This window comes from Ailuropoda melanoleuca, chromosome 1 (assembly GCF_002007445.2).
Source record: "Ailuropoda melanoleuca isolate Jingjing chromosome 1, ASM200744v2, whole genome shotgun sequence".
Taxonomy (NCBI): Eukaryota; Metazoa; Chordata; class Mammalia; order Carnivora; family Ursidae; genus Ailuropoda; species Ailuropoda melanoleuca.
Genome location: NC_048218.1, coordinates 66,747,534 through 66,770,770, shown reverse-complemented (window position 1 = coordinate 66,770,770; position 23,237 = coordinate 66,747,534). Strand labels below are relative to the sequence as shown.

The window sequence follows — 23,237 nt, the reverse complement described above, 5'->3', positions numbered from 1 at the left end:
AAAACAGAAAGATCAAGGACAAGGGAGTAAGTGCAGAGCCCAGAGCTGACTTGGTGTTGGGGGCTTGACTGACTGAATACACTATGTTTCTGGTCACGGGGAACATTTACAGAACTGGGAAGTTCTTTTGGCTGACATGGCACCCTGGGCAGGAGCAGCTCCATCGTGGGCCTAGAAATTTATTTCAAACGCTTGGGACCCTACTAAAATAATGGTAGAATTTTGGAAATTGTTTAAAATACAAGGATCAAGTCAAAGCATTATTAAAGAAAAAAAATCTAGGAATCTAGACATCTGTTAAAATCAAGAATTCCTCTTACTCTAATAATTTATTTGCTGTTGAGTAACCTATTCCATTTAGCTACACCCTGGAAGAAATAGGCCAGGAGACTTTGGTTTAAGAATAGAGAAGCTGGGATGATTTTGCTTTGAAGCAGTGTGGAAAATGCCCTTGCCAGGAACTCCATTGCTCAGCTTCCGGCTTCAGAGCCACCAGCTACGGCACGTGACCCCTGAGCCTCAGCGTTCTCGTCTGTAAAATCATATTGCCACCTGCTCTGCTTCCCTCTCAAGGTTATTGTGAGGATCAAATAAGATAAAGTATCTGAGCAAGCTTTGAAAATGGTAGAGTTCTGCAGATGGGAGGTATCATTTAACATTTAGTCACCAGCCTCTTGGACCAGAATTGAAAGCAATGAAAACGCTAGGAACTCTAAAGAAATAATTACGGGTCTTTAAAAAATCATTTATATAAAAGAGAGAGAGACAAACCAAGAAACAGCCTCTTAACTATAGAGAACAAGCTGATGGTTACCAGAGGGGAGAGGGAAACAGGGGATGGGTTTGAAGGAGCGCACTTGTCCCGATGAGCACTGAGTAATGTACGTAATTGTCAAATCATTGCAGTGCACGCCTGACACTCCTATAACGCTACGTTCCTGATGCTGGAATTGGAATTGAAAGCTTAATGAAATAAAAAATAAATAATTTAAAAAATAGTTTCTATAACCAATGTAAATCCACAGTTGAATGTGAAGTAGAGAATTGCCTTAAAGCCAGGTGAGGTAAGGTAGGCACCCGAGTGCTGGGCAGGGTGCTGGGGCTGGAGGACGCCGTGCGATGCCATCTTCACAGCTGCACTGAAAGCAGAGGCCACATTTACTGTCCCGATTCAGAAGAGGGCTGTGTACTTAACATTTGTGAGATGTGTATTTCCATCCAGAGAGTCTGGGCGCCCGGCCTGGACCTGGGAGAAAGCAAGATGAAGAAGCGGGGTGGCGGTTCTGGAAGCCTGTGTGCCGAGTGTCCCCCAGGCACCACAGATCGGAGGAGAGCCGTTTTTTTGTGTTAACAATCATCTTTCCCTTTTCAAGTCATTTAGCTTCATTGTTCATAAACATCAGAGGAACATGCAAATTAGAGCATGCTGAAATGCTTTCATTTGGCCAAGAATGTTTTCAAAGAGCTCCCTGCAGCTCAGCAAGAGTCCTGAGCAGCTGGCTTGGCTGAACTGTAGAACTAGCAAAAAGATGTTAAATAAGGATTAAGGGCTTTAGACAGTAAGTATAAGATGTTAAATGTGTTCCCTGGCTCATTTGTGGGCCTTTCTCTTAATTCAGCAGACAAGCTTTCTGTGAAAGACCAGCTTCGTGGGTTCCTCTGTTTGGGGTCTTTTTTCCCCCTGTTCAGAGGGAAGGATAAGAATTTCATATAAAGGCAGAGAAAAAACAGGTATAAAGCAGGCTATACTAATTTTTGATCGTCTGCCTGTTTGTAAGTTCCATCCCCACCCCCTGCAGGCCCCATCGGCACAAATTGATGTTAAGTACAAATTTATTTTTATGAGTGAAATGGGCCTTGAAAACGGGACTCCTTTCTTTCAGGCCTGAACAATATCTTGAATATGGGGCATTTACATTGCCTGGCTTGTGACCATGGGGCCTGGCAGTGTGGGCCCACCACAGATGTTTGGCACCTTCCTCCATAGCCCCTCGGTTGTCCTAGATCAGTGAGCTGATTTCTGGAAGTCTCATTCATCTGTGATGAAATGGGCATTTTCCCTGAGCGAGAGGGATGGGGGCTGGTGGGGACACTGACCAGAAGAGGAAACCAAAGCACACCCTCGAAGCTGAGGGCTTCGCAGCATGGGCCTAGAGGACAAGGGTATTGCTCTGTTGAGAGCTTTCTCAGGCTGGACCCCGCATCCCCTCCCCTCCTCCTGGGGTTATGTCATTTAAGCCAGCTGGTCTTTCTTCTTTGTCACAGCTTTACTCAGCATTGCTTATGTAGGAGGCCATTAGAGAGGTGTCAGAATGGCTCCTCATAGCAGCCCGCACACACATGCAGAAGGCTCCTTGGAGTTTCTGACTCAAAGGTGTGCTCGGTCCAAGCCTCCTGCCCAGCTCAGTGGATGCCCACCTTCCTAGAGCGGAGCTAGAAGAGGGAGAGGTGTTCTCTACCCTCAGGGAGAAAAACGTGCACCAAGACCGTCCTGCAAGGTGCATGCACGTAAAGAGTGATACACCAGAGACTCACAAACACACAGCCACGCATGGGTCGCCTGTCGCATGGTCTAACAGGTTATGTTGTGTGGTCTAACAGTTTATGTTGTGTGGTCTAACATGTTATGTTTTCATTTTCAGTTAGAACCTTTGTGACAGAGTTCAAATTAAAGAAAACGTTTCTCAATACCACCACGGAGAAACAGGCAGACCTACGTGAAGTTGAAAATGAGATCACCAAAACAGTAAGTTTACTGAAAGGCATCTTTCTTCAAGTGCTTTGTTTTCTAGAACAGATTTCATTCATAATTGAGAACCTCGTGGGGATCAGCTATATTTCCTAGGATGTTCATTTCCATTATATTTGGAAGGTAGACTTCATGGTAAAATTTAAAGCCTCTCGGAAATAGAAGGGAGGTGCTGAGAACCACTGGTGCCCAATAGAAGCGTAGAAGCGTTTCTTCCATGTGCCCTCACATGCAGCCTTTATCAGTGCCTTGGTATTTCTTTTTCATGTGCAGACTCATAGTCACAGATGGTTAGATGGTATGCACCAATAAGAACTATTGGCGATGAGGAAAGATCCAGAAAATCCTACTATCTCATCTTCAGCTGACATGCTGTGTGACTTTCTCTTTGTGTTTCCAAACTTGGGAGGAGAAGGATGCTCTTTTTCCTCAGGGCAATGCCAAAGGTGTAACAGTTAATCCTGATTTTCCAGGGTTGAGAATTCACTGCATAGATTATCTAGGGGCCTTTGATTCCTCTTCTTTCCCTCTTTGCTTCTTTTTGTCGGGGGAGAAAAAAGAGAAAGAAAAATGAAAAAGAAGGAAGAAAAGATGAAAATGAAGCTCAGATAGTAAATTTTACCTCTCATCTGAGACCTGAGTCTAAGATTTGGTGTTCAGAACATCAAAAATTGCCATTAAAATAAGTTTTAGAGATTAATTGATTTCTGATTTCAATTTTACTTGCTCTTTATGGTTTAGAGTAAATTAGCCAAAACCTATAGAGTTTTATATAGGGCTGTAGATTTTACTTGCGTAAAATTTAGATTCCAATTCCATTTCTGTATCAACTGAGCATGTACTCTACGACAAGCGCTTTGCCAGATGCCTCACTCCTGTAAGAGGTATTGTCAGCACCTTTACAGCTGGAAGAGTGGGAGGCCCTGAAAGTTAATGACATTGCCTGATTTCATATAGGCAATAGTCCACTAGATCAGCCTCACTTCTGACACCATTTGCAAGTTTGGGGATCCCCAAGACCACCCTGAGATTTGATAATTCACTCTAAGGACTCAGATCTCACTGAAAGCTATTAAACTCACAGTTGTGATTTATTACAGTGAAAAGGTTGAGGTTACAATCAGCCATGGGAAAGACACATAGGGCAGAGTGAAGGAGGATTTCAAATTTGATGCTTCCCGTTGTCCTTTCCCAAGGAGTCATGTACCATGTTAACTCCTCTTGGCAATGATGTGTACAATATTCATGGAGTATTGCTAACCAGTGAAGCTCCCCTGAGCCTTGGTATCGAGAGCCAATATGCGGACTTAATCAACGGCTCATATGGCTAACCTCAGTCTCCAGTCTCTCTGGAGGTCAGGCTGATACCATATAATGCAAAGCCCCCACATAAATCACGTTGTTAGATATTTGGAGTGGCCCAGGGCCCAGGGAGGCATTTAAGAAGGAAACAAAAAAAGGATACTACTGCTCTGGGCCACTGGGCAGACAAAGGCAGCACATTCCAAAAGCTTATTGATTACCTTCTGGAAGCCAAGGGCCAGACCTCTTTTGGGTCAAGGTTAAATTCTTTACTATACAGCAGGATATTATGTCTACTAACCCTATACCTGGTGTACTTGTCACTCTAGCACCACTGCCTCTTGGTTGTGCTGTAGGTCAGTATTTCCTTCTGGGGTAGTGCAGGGGCTCCGAACCCTGTGCAGAAGTACAGTCCTTCCCAGTACAGGGCACTCAGTGACTTACCTGACTTGTTCATTTTCACCCAGTGTGAATGTATAATTTATTAGTGATGTGACATCCCCACTTCCAAGAATAGTGAAGATTTAAGCAGTGGCTAGAGAAGCCACTTAAATGTCCTTCCCCAAGATGCCATTCTATTCTGAAATGTGCCTTTTCTCTTTTTCCCTGGGAAAAAAATTTAAATCATTATACTACGAATAGATCATTGCCCATTGGCATATAGAGCAATGTCACACAAAGCCAAAAAGGGTTTGATAGCATCCCATGTTTGAATCCATCTTATGAAGAGTCAAGTGTGCCTGACATACAGGCTTTGAAGATAGCGGGTCTGTCAAGGTCAAGGTATTGTGACCTTCTGCTGCAATCCACAGCCCCTACTGTTGGGGAAATGGAAAAGCAGGCATGGAACTTTATGCCCTAGAGGGATTTTCTGCTTTCTCTGAGGGCACAAGGCAAACACAGGGAGAGTCACTCTTAATTTGCTCTCAACAAAGGGGCTCTTGACCCATGTAAAATGATTTCTCATGGAGAGCCTTTTTGAAGAGGACCTATCTTTGAGCTAGGTCAACTGACTGTAGATTATGAGGGGTCTGTGTCGGGCCTGCCAGACCTGGGGTAGCTGAAGCCTTTTCAGTGAGCCTTGTTCACTCTGCAAAGTCCAAATAAACAGTTGCCTCTGAGTTTTTTGAAACCCTGGGTCTTAGAAGAGATCTGTTCCTTTGAAGATGTTTTGCATCCAAGGGTGCTGTTCTGAACATCATTTCCTGCCAAGATTTTCCCCACTGATTTACTATCTGCCTCTCTCCCTTTCTACTCAGGGAACAACAGAACAAGAGCAGGGAGGCATTTAAGAAGGGAACAAAGAAAGGACCCCACTGCTCTGTAAAGCTGCCTGCTGATAACCTGATGGCTGGAAAATGCCTGTTTTACCCTGAAAATAGGAAATTGGTTCTAGGTCTAAGGCTTTTATCTAACTCACAGTTAACGACAAACCTGTTCTTCCTTTCAGTTAAATATGTGTTTTTCAACATTACCTGGTTATACCCGATCCACAGTTCGTGCTTCTAGGTAAGTACCAGGATGACACTCACTTGTGAACCAGTCTATACAGAGGGGATGCTATTGTAACATAGGTGACAGCAAAGAAAGTGGGCCCTGTTTTGACCAAGCCACAGAGTGAACTGGGGCCAACGTCCCTGGACCTCCATGCTCTCCCATTCCCTTCCTGGAGAATGGATATGCATTCATTTTCCAAAAGCCCTGGGGCCCACATGTCATTTTAGGACAATTAAAAACCTACACACTTTGCCAATAGGGAATCCAATGCAGTGGTCATGTCACTGCAAACCACCTTCTCCTTGGCCTCCAACGTGACGCTGTTTGACCTGGCCGATGGGATGCCGAAATGTGTCAACTCCTGTAGGTCCTCTGCTGAGGTCTGCCAGCTCTTGGGATCTCAGAGGAGGATCTTTAAAGGTAAGAGAGTGGCCCTCTGGGAGGACCCTGCCCATACGGTTAGGAGTGGAGGCACTTGGGGCTGAGGCTCGACCTGTTGGTCACAGAGCCAGTCTGTGTTTGAAACAGGTGTTGAGCGAGGGGCACTTGGGTGGCTCAGTCCGTTGAGCGTCCGACTCTTGATCTCAGCTCAGGTCTTGATCTCGGGGGCATGAGTTCAAGCCCTGTGTTGGGCTCCATGCTGGGTGTGGAGCCTATTTAAAAAAAAAAAAAAGAAAAAGAAAAATGTGTGTCAAGCGAAAGGCCTTTGTGTGTGTACCTTTGTCCACACATGCGTGCACACACGCACATGGCCTTAAAGTCATGTGGTCTTTGGCATGCTGCCTTTCCTGTTTCTCCTGGACTTCGTTGGTGTGGGAGGGAATACAGGAGCTGAGGGGCACCTGGGTGGCTCAGTCGTTAAGCGTCTGCCTTCGGCTCAGGGCGTGATCCTGGCGTTATGGGATCGAGCCCCACATCAGGCTCCTCTGCTGGGAGCCTGCTTCTTCCTCTCCCACTCCCCCTGCTTGTGTTCCCTCTTTCTCTGGCTGTCTCTCTCTCTGTCAAATAAATAAATCTTAAAAAAAAAAAAAAAAGTAATACAGGAGCTGATGTAATGAAATCATTCTTCTTGACCTTGAAGAGTTCCAGCTCTCTCTGGGGAGACAAAGTCACACGCAGCATATACATACTTATTAATACCCCAAATCCTCATAATGATATTCCACTAAGTAAAAAAACAAACAAGCAAACATGGGCAGTATTACCCATCTTGTGTGTTGTTTTGCAAATTATCAATGCACAGAAACAAGACTAGAACAGGGTAGGCCAGATGCTACTCACGGTGCCATTTGTGATGACTTCCCTTTTCTTGTTCATGTTTTATCTGTTTTCTCAAAGCTTCTGCACTACATCTATGTATGAAGCAGATAAAAAAAGGATTACAGACAAGTTCAGAAGGCAGGTTTGGATCCTGGATAAGAAGTTTTGCCTCTGGGAGGGGAAAACTTTGCTAGAATTAAAAGTGCTTGCTCACCAAGGGGGCTTATTCCTGCTGCTGTCTTGTCAGTGAGCAAAGTGGGCTCTAGTTAGCAAATCGTGCTGCACAGTCAGGACTAGCGAAGGACGCAGAATCTGTGAGCCTCCTCGCCAGGTGTCCAGACACCGATGGAAGTTGCAGGGAGCAGGGTTGCTGCTGTATCTACTGGAAGATCCAGGACATTCCCAGTGGCTCAGGGCTTTCTGAGTGCTGATCCAGAGGGCTCTCCTCACGGCCTGTGCACAGCAGAGCCTGGGAGCTGGTGGTTGACCTTGTCCCTAGCATAGACACTGTAGCTTTAGCCCATGGTAAGACTAGCTATTCATTTTGGGGACAAAAAGGAGCTAAGCTTCTGGAACTGAAGTAGCTGTCATTTAGCATCACTGGGGAATTAACTAAAAAGTTTATGCCCCATTATACTGCGCTCTCAACGTTGAGGCAAGAGCTCTTTGATTTTACTTTGTTTCTCTTGCCAGTGATTCAAAGGTCCCAGTTCTTCCACCCCGGTGAGTAGGAAGGGGACCTTCCAATTCAATAAGTACTTAGAGAGTACATCCTATGCAGTCAACATTATACCAAGTTACTTTTATGTCCCTAGCATTTCACATCTTGCAAATCAAGTGGCCACATACTTGGATTTGTGAGATCCTGCTCAGAAGTAGCCATGCCCACTCTCCGACCCCATTCTTTCTACTGCTTGGATGTGGCTTGTGGGGAAGCCCCCAGCTTCCTTGCTTCCTTGCTTCCTAAGTCCCATTGTTTGTTTTGTTTTTTAAGGTTTTCTTTCTTTATTTTCTCAGAGCAGTGTTAGGTTCAGAGCAAAATTGAGAGGAAGGGACAGAGATTTCTCATCTCCCCTGCCCCCCTCACGTGCTGGTCCCCATTCTGTGCCTCCCCTTTCAGAGCCCTTGAAAACAAAGACAGCCATGCATCTTGGCTGAAAACAGGCTCACTTCTCTGTTTTTCCTCCCAGTTCTTCTCCATACCCAGCTCTGTGTCTTGCTCACCTTTCTGAGTGCGAGGGAGGTCGCTTTGATAAGCAGGAGCTGTCATGTTCTGACATCTGGATGTTTCCAGCCTATGGGCAGTGCCGGGCTGCTCTGGACTCTCCACTCCTCGCCTTCCTTCCAAAGAACCGCGGCTCTCACGCCTCCAGAGCTTTAGAGTCTTTGGAAACCCCCCAAGGAGTCTCAGCCTTGGATTTACAGAAGTTCTCATTGTCTGTCGGGTGGATGTGATGCCCGGGAATGACCATGGGAACTGCGTGTGTGGAACAATCACATTGCCAGGCTTAAAATGAAAATGGGATTATATGTGGTTGCATTTGATGGGTTTATGACAGAATGTTCTTCAAGGATTTTTAGGATAGCAACTTCTCTGTTGCAGAGGCAAGGCCAACAGTCCTCGCTTCTGTGCAGGGAAGGGTTGCTTCGGCAGGGCAAGTAGTATTTGCCAGCAGGCTGGATTAGTGGGCAGGATGGAGGGAAAATGTGACATTGGCTTCCAGAAGATATCTAATCAGGCCAGGCAACTCAGACTGGCTGCTGGACAAGGCCAGCGCCAGCCTTTTGCCCCAGAAGTATTTCTTTATGGTAAGGCTTGAGGACTGGCCAAGCCTTCAAAATGTTTAGAGGAGGGACGGTGGGGGGTTGGCACCTCTGTAGTGCCAGCTTTGCAGTTAGCCTGGTGAGATTTTCCATTTTTTTTATTTTCCTCTCTTAAATACAAACTTTTCACAATAAACAAAGGAAATTCTATCACACACACAAATAGAGTTCTGCTTTAGCATGCCAGCTTCCAATGATAAAGACAGGAAATGCAGTGTTGAAAACCAGAGCTGTGTCCTAAACTTACCTCCCTGTGACCAGGCCATCCAGCAGGTCCCAAGCTCTCAGGACTCAGAAAAGGAGGCAGATGCAGGGAGCTGTGTGGGTGTCAGCTCACGTCCCCATGGTGGGGGCAGCTGTGCCATGATAAGAGCTCATACCTGGTTTTTGAATATGTTGGTGTCTTCCTTAAGGTGGGAGAGGGGGACCTCCCTGCACCACGTACACACATTGCCCTTCGGTGGCCTCTTCCGGTTGTGAACTTGCTCTTAACCTCCCGGCCGCAAGAGCAGATCTCAGCGTTGCCTTCCCCTTTCCCCAGCTGTAAAGACGTTACTGTTGGCTCTCCAGTTGGTTGCCTGTTTACACGTGTCTTTTTGTTGGGCCTGCCTTAGTAAGCGTACCCTCGTTAGGTCTCATGTGTACATACAGAGAGGGTCTACTGTATGCAGCCTCAGAGAGGGCCACATGCCCAACAATGAATGCTTTTTGATGATAAGGAAATACTTCTTTGTCACCCATGACATGAGCACTGCCCACGTGCCCAGAGCTGGACAAGCCAAGTAGATTTACATGTAGAAAGTAAGGCCCTAAAGGGAAGGAAGTAGCAAGCCTCAAAGAGACACCCCTCTGCCCACGCCTGCCTCCCGTGGTGACGGCCTGGTGACCGATGGCCCGACAGCACCTGCAGCGCACATGTCCTGAGCGCTGTGTGTGACATCTCTGGGCTAGGTGATGAAGCCCCCGAGATGAAGAAGCCCCCAAGAAGCCACCCCTGTAGCGGGGAGACAGCCAGGAAACGTAATTAAAGAACATCTGCCACGCCGACCCTCGGCGTCCATCCGCAGGCAGCAGGCTACCCTGCCTTGGGAGTGACACAGAGCAGACCCAGAGGAGACAGGTCGGAGCCTCACACCCTCACAGCTTCCTAAGCGGGGCGTGGTGACGTGTCCCAGCTTTGTGCGCGCTCCAAGCCACAGTCCTTTAGCCTGAAGCTACGGCAGACAGCACCACCTGGAGGACCACGGTTACGGGGATGCTGGAGTCACGGTCAGCGCGCTGTTTCTTCTGTCTGGATTCCTGTCCCATGGCGTGCTTGGGTCCAGGGGCCTGGGCGCTGACACAGGGAAGGAATGGCAGAGGGGGCTCCGAGGGGGCCTCTGAAAGGAGCCTTACACCAGGCAGGCTTTTTGGAAACTGTTCTCAGAGCCTCTATAAATAGAAAGTTCATGCATCTTCGGGTTTGCAGCGGAGGAGGTTTGGTTTTGTGTCACTGTCTTGTTTTTCCACTCTAGCGGGCAGCTTGTGCAAGCGGAAGACTCCGGAATGTGACAAGGAGACCTCCGTGTGCACCGACCTGGACGGGGTTGCCCTGTGCCAGTGCAAGTCGGGTTACTTCCAGTTCAACAAGATGGACCACTCCTGCCGAGGTACCGGGGAGTTCTAGGGGCTGTGGCCAGTCCCCCGCACAGGGAAGATGTTTTTCTCTGCCCCAAGCTCTCTGCTCTGGGTGTGACTGTTCCAAACTGGGGGTAACTTGTTCTTGTCTGCTGCCCACAGCAGGATCGGATATGCTCTCTCTGTAGAACAGTAGCATTATCTCTGACTGGTGCGCTCTGGTCTAGCCCCTCACTTTCAGAGGAAAAGAAGACAGAATGGGAATGCCTATGGCAGTGACCTTTTTTTTTTTCACTTAGAGGAAGTTAGGAAAATTATTGTTTTAATTCCCAAAGCTTGATTCTATTGTCTGCTAATCTTTGGATTTTTTTTTTTTAAAGATTTTATTTATTTATTTGACAGAGAAAGACAGCCAGCGAGAGAGGGAACATAAGCAGGGGGAGTGGGAGAGGAAGAAGCAGGCTCCTAGCAGAGGAGCCTGATGTGGGGCTCGATCCCAGAGCTCCAGTATCACGCCCTGAGCCAAAGGCAGACGCTTAACGACTGCGCCACCCAGGCGCCCCCCCCCCCAGGTGCTTTGTAAGCATCAGCATCTTGTTTTCACCCAGGATGGGGCTGAATTAATGAGTTCCAGGTTTAAAGGTTTCGTGAAGGGTGTGAGGGCAGAAACCTAATTCCGCTAACCTTTTAGGTAAGACTTAAATTCATTCAGTTTGAAATAAAGGGTGCTCCGTGAATGCACGGCCAGAATACTGCTTTAATGTAAAATTAATTCAAGTCCAGAGCACTGCATCCCTGACTTACAAAAGACTGCTGGAATCTGTAATCCCCAGAAAAACCAGCAATACACAGGCCATCGTGTGGCTTGCAACACTGTGGCACATTGGAATGTCTACGTCACGGGCTTCCTGCTTGGCCAGCACCTGCTGGGGACAGATGTACTTACTGGACTCTGGCTGAAAGTCCCATGCCGGGGAAAGGTGACATGCCACTTCTTTCTATCAGGACCTCCCAGTAGAGGACTGGCTCCATCAGGGAGGATAAAAATACACCTCAGGGCAGTGCGGCTGTCCTGAGCTTCAGACCCTCTGACTTAGATTTATACACGGTGGCTTTGAAAATGCGCGCCCTCTGCTCCGCACACCAGCCCTGCGCTGGGCTCTGAAGGGGAGGCTGACCCTGTGTGCTGGTGGCAGTCCAGAGGCATGACGTTTATCAGCGCATGTTGCAACGTTGATCAGCACATGTCCGTCGGCTCCTTTGATGCAAAGAAGATGATGGTTCCTAGTTCCATCTTACCTGGTTTAATGCAAAGTATTCCTTGCTCTTCTTGGGGACTTGGGACACTGAGCCCCACTTCATGTAGGAAGGTGACCTCTACTAAATCCATGTGCTGGGGTGCTGGAGAGCTGGTAGGACGGAAGGCAAGGTGGATAGAATTGGGGCCCATGGGAGTGGTGGCCCCAGTACGCCAAGTTTCTGGAGTCTCTGACAGCCTCGAGAACAGCCCTGCCACCCCTGCTTCCAGGGGGCCCTCGCCACTTGCCTGTGTTTCCAAATCAGAGAGTTCTTACTTGTCTCGCCTACAGACCAGCATTAGTGATAGCAGGACTGTCCAAGACTTTCCAAATGCTATGACACAGCCTCCAGCAACCTTATGTTGATCAACTAAGGGCCCAAGATGCAGCTTCAGGATACCTTGGTCGGCTCTCAGGCTTGTTGGCAAGGCCCTGTGAAGCCCCAATTCTGCAGTATCCTTGCTATTTAGACTTTCATCCATGGCCATCAGGCCTCTGATGAAGGAGGCAGCTTCTGGGGCGCAGCCCTGTTGGCTGGGTCCTGATGGGTTGCAGTGACATCTTCTGGCCATCAGTGCTGGAGCACAGGGGTATTTAAAATAAGTCCCCTTTTGGACACCTCAAATCTGAGGTCAGTCCTCAGTCTAAATGGGGGATAGAGGTATGTGGGTATGTTTTCTAAAGCTGTGCGTTAGCAAGCCTATATTGCTCTCTGTTGTACACATATATGCACTTATTAGTGTTTCACATAAAAGAGCTTCACAGTGTCTTCACCAGACTTGCAAAGCATCATATAAAAGTAAAGTAGGTGTTCTTCCCACAGGTGTCTTAGCTTCCTTCCATCATGCAGGCCTCTCTCTCACCAGGCCGCAAATGCCTTGAAAGCCAGACCTGTGTCTAGAATATGCTTAGCACGTTGTGGGCTTTAACAGATGTCTGTCGAATTAACAAATGGATGATAGGGCAGCAAATATGACAGGACAAGAGTGGCAGGTCTTGGGAACAAGAGAGTCTTGAAGACTCCACCACTTACGTTATCAAAAAGGCCAGAAGACTGGCATTGGCTTGTGTCCCATGTCACTAGCAGAAGCCCAATCTGGGCACAAACACCAGCTGTCGCTACACACACCTTGTCTTCAGTGCCCCACGGGTCAGAGTCTTCCAGCGTGTGGAGAAGAGGAGCTGGGGCCCAAGGTGTACTGGAGCCTCTGATGAGCTTTCCCCCCAAGACCCCGAGGACAGCACCAGGCCCATGGCCGCACGCTGTCTTTGATGAATGACTGAATGAGCCCATTTGAAGTAAAGAAATATTGTTACACTGGGAAGTCAGGCCCCTTCTGAAGCCAAGTGAAAAGAGCCCAGCCCATCGGCTTGCAGGCAGGACAACAGATGGACATTCCGCCTGGCAGGATGACAGCCACAGGGTCCCACCCAGCAGATGAGGGTTGGGTGGGTCGATCTGATGTAAAAACATTTCCAGGAAGAAGTGTTCAGAATAGAACAGACTGGTGTGACATCAGCCTACCTCGGTGCCGAGACGGATGGGGATGAGTCATGGAGATGCCAACAGTCCCTGCGACGCAGACAGAGCTGTGGGGCACCCAGGGGAGGCTCCCCGGCTCCCACAAACCCGCTGTAGCGTGAGGACAGCCTGGGCATGGTGCTTTCCACACCCAGGGAAGCAGGAGTGCTCAGCTCGCTCCTCAGAGAAACCCCACCTGAGTAAGGCCAGCTACGGACTCGAAGACGTCAAAGATGTGGGAGGGGGCCTTGTTCCTTCTTCCCTAAGTCAGATATGATTTTGCCCTACCTTATTGCAAAAAATGCAGAAAGGTAGGCTATCAGGTCCCGCATGCTTGCTAAACGGTAGACCACTCTCTCCAGTTCTGAGCTTCCTGGATACTGAGGCAAAGAAAGAAATACGGTTTTAACAAGAGCCAGGGTCCATAAAATAAAGTACAGTTGTTCAGAAGCATCCCCATCTTCTTAGGACCCAGGGCCCAAGAGAAATTTCTCTGGGGCATCCTCACTGAGAGGTTACTGAGTGGTATTGTGGCAGTGCGGTCCATGGCCTCCTGCAGAAAGTACCAGGGACTTCCCCAGCGCTGCTGCTTAGAATCGCCCTTCATGCACAAGACTGTGGCTCCGGAAAAGTGCTTCTGCAGAGCTGGAGCTGGAGCCAGAACCGTGCGGGCCCAGTTCCCAGGGCCAATGGTATGCCGTAAGGGCATTGCAGACTCTGGAGAGCAGTGTCCTCTGAGCTGTTCCAGTCAACTCCAGTGTCTGTCAGCAATCTCTGACAACAAAGTAGATGCTAGAGAAATGTAGCATCTGACGTTAAACACAGAAGGAAGAACAGCATCGAGCACGTCTACATCAGTTAAATAGTATACGCACTAGTCCGTAGCAGAGGAAGCGGACCGTGTAGGAGAGCTCCTGAATTTGACGATGAGGCCATTTTTTATTGTCTGCTTGCATCCAGGCACGCATTATAGCTCATGCTGTTCTGTCAGCTTATTGTAGTGTTGAAAGTGTTCCATGCTCGGATCAATTCAGGAACTGCTGACCCACAGGGACGGCCGGGCCACAGCCCCCCAGTCCATCAGCAGCACCACCACAGTTTCCATGTTCCCTTCTTGGGTCCTGGGCTGATTAGCAGTCACCTGGATATGTCCGGAATCCCCTGCACAGACTACAAATGGGGTGACCGTTCTCCTGTGAAAACTGAGGTACCCACTGGGACCATGTCCCAGAGGATGTCACAGCTCCTGCTTCCTCTTGGAAGGGGCTGATGGGGCTAACACCACGTGAAAGGTTTCAGTTACGTTAAAGATAAAGCATTTGTCTTTGTGTATATGGAAGTATGTTGCACAGGGGCCACAGAGAACTTCCAAAGAGAATTGCATTTGTTAGATAATAATTATAACTATAATCATTTATTTGGTGTTAACTATGTGCCAGGCACTGTGCTAAGCCATTTACATGCCTTATTTTACATAATTGCCTCCAAAAAAACTATAAGGTAGATATTATTATTGCTATCACGATCCTTTTAGATAGATAGATAGATAGATAGATAGATAGATAGATAGATAGATGATAGATACGAAACTGAGAGCCACTAAAAGGTTAAGAGAATTTTGTGATAAAATTAAGAGTTGAGCTGGGCACCTGGGTGCTCAGTCAGTTAAGTGTCTGCCTTCAGCTCACGTCCTGGGATTAAGGTCCACATCAGGTCCCCTGCTCAGCAGGGAGTCTGCTTCTCCCTCTCCCATTGCCCCTCCCCCTGGTTGTGCGTGTGCCTGTGCGCTCTCTCTCTGTCTCTCAAATAAATAAATAAAATCTTTTAAAAAAATTAAAAGTTGAGCTGGCAGGTTATAGGTAATTCTAAAGCTATTTATAGACTTCTGGTTCTAGAATATTCTTGAGGACTTTAAGGTGGCTGGTGTCTAATAACTGTCATTTTGGGCCAAGGGAGGTCAAGGGACATATTCATGGATTTTCCTTTTTCTCTTTCAGCATGTGAAGATGGATATAGGCTCGAGAATGAAACCTGTATGAGGTAGGCCCCATGCTCATTTATTCTGATGAATTTGTTACAAACCTTATCTAGAAGTTACTTGGGTAGATTGCCTCAGTTGTTTCTTTTGATTTTTGAAACTAATTCAACTTCTTTTTCTTTGTTGACTTGCAGTTGCCCATTTGGGCTTGGTGGTCTCAACTGTGGAAACCGTGAGTATGCAAAGATCTCGAGTTTCGTGGGGGCGCGGTGGGGCAGAGTGGGGTGGGACGGAGGGCTGGCATGGTTTCTGTGCACAAGGCCTGCATCTTCTCCCTTTCCCATCACTTCTCAGCTCCCGTGCTGGGAGGTATGGGGAAAGCAGAGTGCCCTCCAGGGCTTCCATGTCTGGCAGAGGAAATGAGCACATTCCTAAACAGCCCTGACTGTGGAGTATTTTACGGAATTAGGAGGTGGGGGGAGGTGGGAGGCAGGGAGCGAGGGAGCAGGCCTAGGAGAATAGAAGAGCCTCTTGAGCACCTCTTGGAGGGGATGGAATTGGAGGTTTTGGAAGACTTCTAGTGACAGGTGTGGAGGAGAAGGAATCCAGGCAGAGGAACAACTTAAAAGTCTCAGGCCAGCCTGGGCCAGTGCTGTTCCAGGCATGGTGTGTGTGGTGTGGCTGAGGACAGAGGGAGAGGAAGGCTGAGTGGAGGATCAGTTTGGCAGAGTACATGGGGACCAAGCTGTTGGGGTATTTGATGGCCAGCCTGAGACTTTAGACTCTAATCAGTATCCATTGTGGAAGCCACAAGAGTCCCAGAGCAGGACAGCAGCTGACGGAGAAAACCAGGTCAGGCTGCAGGATGGAGGGTGGATTCAGTTCCTTGAGAAAAACAGTTGTGACTCATTTCAGATCACTTCCACTGACGTTTTCTGATCTCCAGAGCTGAGAAATTAATGAAAGAAATTCTGGGATATAGGATATAATAGGAATAATAACATTCAGCACTTTATTTTAGGATAGCTTTGACCCTCATTCTATAGATGGTGTGCCTTACACGTGACCTTATTTAACACGTGTAGAAGTGCCCAGTGCCTGTTCCCCAAGAGTATCCCTGACAGTTTATGTCTTCACTGGTATTTTCTTTGCTCGTAAAGCTTTCTTGTTGGTAAGTTTCATTATGGCACTCTTTGAACATAAATAAAAATAATATAAAATAAAATAATAAAGTAAAAAAATTCAATACTTAACTGGCATAAAGCTATGTCGGTGTGCCCAGCATGGAGCCACTTTGAAGCCAGAGTCTAGATACTTGGAATTACATATCCATCTAGGATTACTGGTCATTTGGGACATTGGCTTTATCCTGACTACAGACTAGCAAGTGGACAGCCTAGGAGAAAGACTGCGGAAACACTTCTAAAAGCAGATATGTTTAGAGTTGTATAGAACAGAGGGAGGAGCTCACAGAATTATTATTATTATTATTTTTTTAAGTAGTCTGGTGAGGCCATGGCATCGTAGACAACACTATCTTATTTAGTAATCCCTGAGGACACCTTGGTACCATAAAAGCACATAAGCAGAGATATTCATCATGATAGACCCGAGTCATCACACACCAAATGGTGTTCCATGCTGTTGTGAACCGGTTTCTACTCACAAAGCTTCTAACACTAAGTGTGGGGGGTTGGGGGGAATGTTTCCTCACAGCAAGTGACTCGGACATTTTCCAGAGTGAGTGCCAGACACCAGACGTGAAGGTCTCCGTGTCCCAGGACTGCCCCTACTTCAGACGGTCCCAAGTCTAGGCCTCTGGTACTTCTGACCAGCCAGCTATAAATCAGAGGTTCCCATGACCCCCTCCACAGGTTCAGTAATTTGCTAGAACAGCTTACAGAACTTACAGCTACAGTACAGTTGACTCACATGTGTAAGAAGCTTACTTAATGTTACCAGTTGATTACAAAGGTTACACCTCAGGAACAGCCAAATGGACCAGGTGCATGGGCAGGGATGGGGGCCATGGCTCCGAGCCTCCACGCTTTCCCGGGTACATCACTTCCACCGCACCTTTGTGTGTTCACCAGCCCAGAATTTCTCTGAACTTCATTGTTTAGGATTTTTAGGGGGGGTTCCTTTACATGGGATCGGTTGATGAACTCGGTCTTTGGCCATTGGAGGTTGGAGGTGGGGCTGAAAGTTCCAACCCTCTGGTGGGTTCCGCTGCAACCAGCCCCATCCTCCTGGAGTTACTTCATTTAAACGGGGGTGTGCTTGAAAGAGGCCTCTTATGAATAACAAAAGATGTAACTCTCACCCCTTTCGCTTAGAAATTCCAAGGGTTTTAGGAGCTGTTATGTTAAGAACCAGGAGTGAAGACCAAATACATACTTCTTATCATATCACAGTATCACAGGTGTACTTGCTTTAATAAGAAGAGGAAGTTATACGTTAGGCTTTTTAAAAATTAAAAAGTAGTCAAAATTATTTTTTAGTATCAGTGCTTGGAAAGGTAGGCTTCAGGAGCTCCTTTCTACTTGCTAGATGGAACTCTGCCTGACTCATGAAACACTTAATAAAGCCAATTATATCTTCAGGAAAAAAAAAAAAGGCTTTAGTTGCTGTTGTTTTTAATTTAAGTACAGTTGACGCAATGTTACATTAGTTTCACATATATGACATAATCGTTGGACAAGTGTCTACATTTTGCTGTGCTCACCGTCTGTCACCATACAGCACTATTACAGTACCATGGACTCTACCCCCTACCCTGGACCTTTTATTCCTGTGACTTGTTCATCCCATAACTGGAGGCTTCAGGATTTTTTTTTTTTTTTGAGATTTGGCTTATGTAAAACAGTATGGATAGCAATGTATGTCCTTTTCTTTTTTTTTTTTTTTTTAAGATTTTATTTATTTATTCCACAGAGATAGAGACAGCCAGGGAGAGAGGGAACACAAGCAGGGGGAGTGGGAGAGGAAGAAGCAGGCTCATAGCGGAAGAGCCTGATGTGGGGCTCGATCCCATAATGCCGGGATCACGCCCTGAGCCGAAGGCAGACGCTTAACCGCTGCCACCCAGGCTCCCCAATGTATGTCCTTTTCTAAAAATCACTAGACAAGCTTTTCAGCTGGGTTCAGGATCTTAATGCTTGTATTCAGGAAGGTATCTGTGCTTTACAAAAGGGCTGCCTGGGACATGGAATTACCTTGTTCACTTTCTAGTGTGAATCTCACTCCTCACTTTAAACCGGAACTGAGCCATAGAGCATGCTTAAGCTGATCACAGAATGGAGTAGCCTGTACACAAAATTAGAAGAAAGCCTAGAAACTTCAGTGTAGAAAGAGGAAGCTGATTAGTCAGGCACAACATTTAAGCTACTTGAGACCTGTTCACCAAATGCTAGAATATTACAACTAAATGGTCTAGTTTTTTAGAAGAGTGGTTTGAGAGCTAAGAGGTAGCGATTGCACCACAAGCCTGTGAACCTGATTCTGAGACATTTTAAGTAATACAAACAGAGAGGCTTAGATAATGTCATACAGGATGGCTTAAGAATAATTTGAGGAGGGGGCGCCTGGGTGGCTCAGTCAGTGAAGCATCTGCTTTCGGCTCAGGTCATGATCTCAGGGTCCTGGGATTGAGCCCCACATCAGGGTCCCTGCTCAGTGGGGAGCCTGCTTCTCCCTCTCCTGCTCCCCCTTCTTGTGCCAGCGCTCCCTCTCTCTCTCTCTCAAATAAATAAATAAATAAAATCTTTGGAAAAAAAGAGTAATTTGAGGGAGGGATGGAGGAGGGCTCAAGGTACAGTAGAGTTGTATCATGTGCAAGAAAGAGAATAGAACACTCCTTCTGATGGCAGAGAGAGAGTGAGGGAAACAGGTAAGGATTGTGGAGATGTGGCTGGCTCTGGGATTGAACCAGAGAGCAAGAGGTAGGAGACGCCATCTGCCAAGTCCTCCTGGCGTCTCATGGTCCTGACGGGCCTCTCATTGAGCCAGTATTTCAAACCTCCTTTGGTTGAACAACTCTCTAAATAGGCTTTACCAGAAAAGGCTTCAATTTCTCAGTGAATGGAAGAGTGATCCAAGAAGGGAGAACGGATCTAGGGGAAAGCCCCATAAAGGGTTGAGGGAAAGGGGAGTGAGCTACAGGGCATTTTTCTAAGGGGCATTTAGTGGTTTTTCTCAGAGTTCATTAAATACTATATATGTCTGGCGATGATATACCCTTACATCCACTGACTCTTCTGTAAGTTCCTGTGTAAACCGCCCCCCCTTATGTTTGTGGGGTCTTGGCCGTAGTAGCCAGGATTTCTCTCTGATCCTGAGACTTCTTTTCCTTCCCCTTTCATCCGAGTTGTCATCATTATGTCCAGCAGAGGGCAGGCTTCTGTCTGGATGGCTCTGTCCCAGCCACCTTTGGTTGGTGACTTTGGTTAACTCCTTGATGGTGTGTGGATATCACTGTGGGATTTTGGCATCTGTTTTAGTGTTGCAAAGCAATGAATAGTGACTGATAAGAAATAGCACCTGCCACCCTACCCCTTTTCTGAGATCTCAGGTCAGCCTTCAGTGTTGGTTAAGGAATGGGGAACAGCTGAATTTCACCCCCTCTGTGGTGATGGCACCTTGTGAGATCTGTGGCTTGTCACTCAGTGTTTTGTGTCCAATAACAGGGCTCTGACCACCCACCACTGTTACTTCTGTTGTCACCACCAAAGACAGTGAGTGCCTTCTTGGGGCTACAGCTTAGGCTGGATCCTTGGCAGGCAAGAAATGCTTCTTCTCTGTGCAGACTTCTTGGGGCACAGGCCCTACCCGAGCCCAGTGAGATGGAGGGCCAGGCTTTGTTTAGTCGCAGTCTTGAGAGGCCCTCACCCTCACATTCCCGGGAGTAATGCAGCTCCCCTATATTTTGGGTTTAGGCATAACCTATGGCCTGCCTTTCTACAAGTTTCCATTAGCTTTCTAGTTGTGTGCAGATTCCACTCCTTGTTCCTTCAAGCTGGAGGGGTCAGGACAAGCCTTCCCCCAAGCCCCTTAGTCTCGGAGTTCGCTCGGGCCCAGCTAGACTCCTGCAGGCACCTGGCAGGGCCAGCCACCTATGCCCCCGGCACCCACCCTCCAGCTCATGTCTGCACCTGTCCCTGTGCTCCTTTTTATTTTCTTTCCGTGTCTCATATGTCTGTTTATACCATAGATCCAAGCAAGTCTGCTTCCTGCCGCTTGTACTGTCCTCAGGCTTCTCTTACAGACAGCAGAGGTGCCCCTTGCTTCCCGTGCCACGCCTTCTCTCAGGCACGCATCCCCTCCTTCGCCTGGGTTTTCTCTGGCTCCCTTCCCACCTCCTGTGGCATCTCAATCTCCTTCCCCTCTTTTCTCTCTTTAAAATAAATTAATGTGGTTGTCTCATCATATAAAATAACACATGCATTAATTTTCATTTTTAAACTCAAGTTAATTAGAAATAGGTATCAGTTGAGGGAAGAAGGAAACTGTAGTAAACCGTCTCCTCACCCATTAAACAGCACGGTTAATACCGTGGCATCTACCCTGGCCACTAAGTGTGGCCCAAGCACCAGCAGCACCAGCTTCTCCTCCACTCCAGACCTACAGAATCAGCATCTAAATTTTAACCAGAGCCTTTGATTTGATCAATATGCAGATTTGTACACATACTGAAGTCTGAGAAGCACTGGTATTGTATATCTTTCCAGAATTATCTATGTATATCTTTCTAACAGAATGTACTGTTTTGTAACCTGCTTTTAAATCTAGTAAAGCTGTGCAATATTTTCATTTACCTAATTTTGTACGGTCACTTTCGATCACTACGGAATTCTACTCTGCAGATATACCATTCCTCCCTTGCTACCTTTTTAATGTCTTTTTTTATATTCCCATCCTCCAAGCCATTTTTCTGTTTTGTGGTTCTTGTCACTTTGTGATTACAGAACTCACCTAATTTTCATAGATTATCTTTAGCTGCAGGCATTTTCACCCATCCCTCTTTTATGTTCACAACGTGCCTTTTTGTAGGGCATTCTTTCCGTTCAAAGGTCCTGTGTTTCCCTCAGCAGAGACCCCTTCCCCACCAGCCTCCTAGGCTGACCTGAAAGGACTTAGAGCCTGTTTTCCCCATGTATGGTCCTCTTCTTTGGCTTCCAATGAAACTAGAACATTCACCTTAAAGATTTTCTACATTGTCTTCCCACCCAGCCCACCGTCTGGTGGCAGGTGTATGAAGTATCTTTGAAGTGTGTTCAATCTATTGGTACACTGGGCTTCAAAAAGATTCACACCAGTGGGAATGCTGTGTGTTGGCAGGAGTCAGTCACTCATCACAGACGTCCCGGATGACAGCACTAAACTGCTTAGGAAAAAAAAAAGATAATTGTCCAGAAGTCAGCTGGAAATTTCATTCACCTTGCAGCCAGCATCTCATGCAGTCTTGACTGACCTCACTCAATGTCAGAATGGAAAGGAAGCAGGGCTTGGGAGAGGGGAATCCTGCTCTGTGTCTGCTCTTGGGCATGGCCACATACAGCCTGTAGACGTGACAAAGACACATTTCAAAAGGCACAGAGAAGGAAAAATGCTGTGAACAGAGATTCTAAAGGAAAGCTGATGCAAGAGGAATGGAAAGATTTAAAGGCAAAATTTTAATTGTGCATTACTAATGAGCTCAGTGAGGGGGTATAATGGGGAGAACTGAATGAATTTTAAAATAAAACTAATGAGGGGCACCTGGGTGGCTTAGTAAGTTAAGCATTTGACTCTTGATCTCAGCTCAGGTCTTGATCTCAGGGTGGTGAGTTCAAGGCCCAAGTTGGGGTTCACGCTGGGCACAGAGCCTACTTAAAAAGTAATAATAACCACCTAGAAGGGTCTGTAATGGGTTCAAGGGTTTTAAAACAAGGTGTATTGGTTGGTTCAATTCTGACACCATTTCTGATTTGTGTTTTTTCCACACCACCAAGCAATTAACTCACTTCTGACACTTCTGATATCTGGAGATAGTGTCAGATCCCACAGGTTAAGGGCTCAGTCCCATAAAACTGTCTCCCTTCCTCATCATATGCCAACAGCAAATCCAGGTGCCTGTTACCTGTGCTTCTGACCAACCGGCTATAGATCAGTGGTTCCCACAATACCCAGTTTGGGTTGAATTAATCTGCTACAGCGGCTCACAGAATTGAAAGTAAATCATTTACTCACTAGATTACTGGTTTATTATAAAGGATGTGACGCACGATGAACAGCAGATGGAAGAGGCACATAGGGCAAGGCCTGGGGAAAGGGTACAGAGCCCCCAGCAAGCCACTCTCCCCAGCTCTCTGCATGTTCACCCACCTGGAAGCTCTGCGAACTGTGTCCTTTTGGGTTTTTTATGGAGGCTTCATTACATAGGCACAATTGAGTAGGTCATTGGCCATTGGTGAACTCAACCTCCACCCCTCTCCCCTATCCAGAGATCCAGAGGTCGGGGGTAGGAACTGAAAGTTCCAACCCTCTAATCACAGGGTAGTTCCCTAGGCAGCCAGCCCCCCTCCCCCCAACCCCACACCTTGGGTGCTCCAAAAGTCACCTCATTAATATAACAGAAGACACACCTTTCTGTTCTCTTCACTTAGGAAATTACAAGGTTTTAAGAGCTCTTTGCCAGGAAGGGGGACAAGACCAGATATATAGTTCTTATCATAAATCACAGCATTACAGTTGGCTAAGGTTCTTCTGGAGTAAATAAGCCTCACTAGCTTAAGCAACAAAAGACCGTTTATGGGAAGGCTCCTGGGGTGTGTCATGGAATTCCAGCATCAGGAAGAATAAGAATCTGGGAATTGTGGGGAACCACAGCAGCTGGAGTTTGGGAGCCTACTTTTTAGGGTATACATTAACACTCCATCTTCGTCTCTCATCTTCACTCTTTGCCATGTGTGTCTGTGTACAGGCTTTCCCCACTTCCCAGACAATGTGACTGAAAAGAGACTCACCAGAGAGCTTCGAGTGTGTGTCACTGGTTCAGCCATTTTGAAAGAGAAGTCTCTTGTGCTCTCTCTCTCTCTCTCTCTCATTTTCCCTTTCTCTTTACCAAATTGAGATTCCTGGGAAGGAACTGACTGATGCAGTTTGGATCATGTGTTCACTCCCAGACCAGTTAGCTGTAGCCAGGGTTAGTGC

General features: G+C 47.0%; 1 protein-coding gene across 2 annotated transcripts in view; it reads left to right on the top strand.

Annotated features, from left to right (window-relative positions):
* HEG1 (heart development protein with EGF like domains 1) overlaps positions 1 to 23,237 on the top strand; it is a 77,489-nt gene that overhangs the window by 39,659 nt on the left and 14,593 nt on the right. For both annotated transcript variants that reach the window (XM_034659792.1, XM_019797003.2), the window contains exons 10-15: positions 2,643 to 2,746; positions 5,502 to 5,560; positions 5,808 to 5,968; positions 10,147 to 10,281; positions 15,067 to 15,109; positions 15,242 to 15,279. In XM_034659792.1, coding sequence (XP_034515683.1) covers positions 2,643 to 2,746; positions 5,502 to 5,560; positions 5,808 to 5,968; positions 10,147 to 10,281; positions 15,067 to 15,109; positions 15,242 to 15,279 — 540 coding nt within the window. The remainder of the gene's footprint in view (positions 1 to 2,642; positions 2,747 to 5,501; positions 5,561 to 5,807; positions 5,969 to 10,146; positions 10,282 to 15,066; positions 15,110 to 15,241; positions 15,280 to 23,237) is intronic.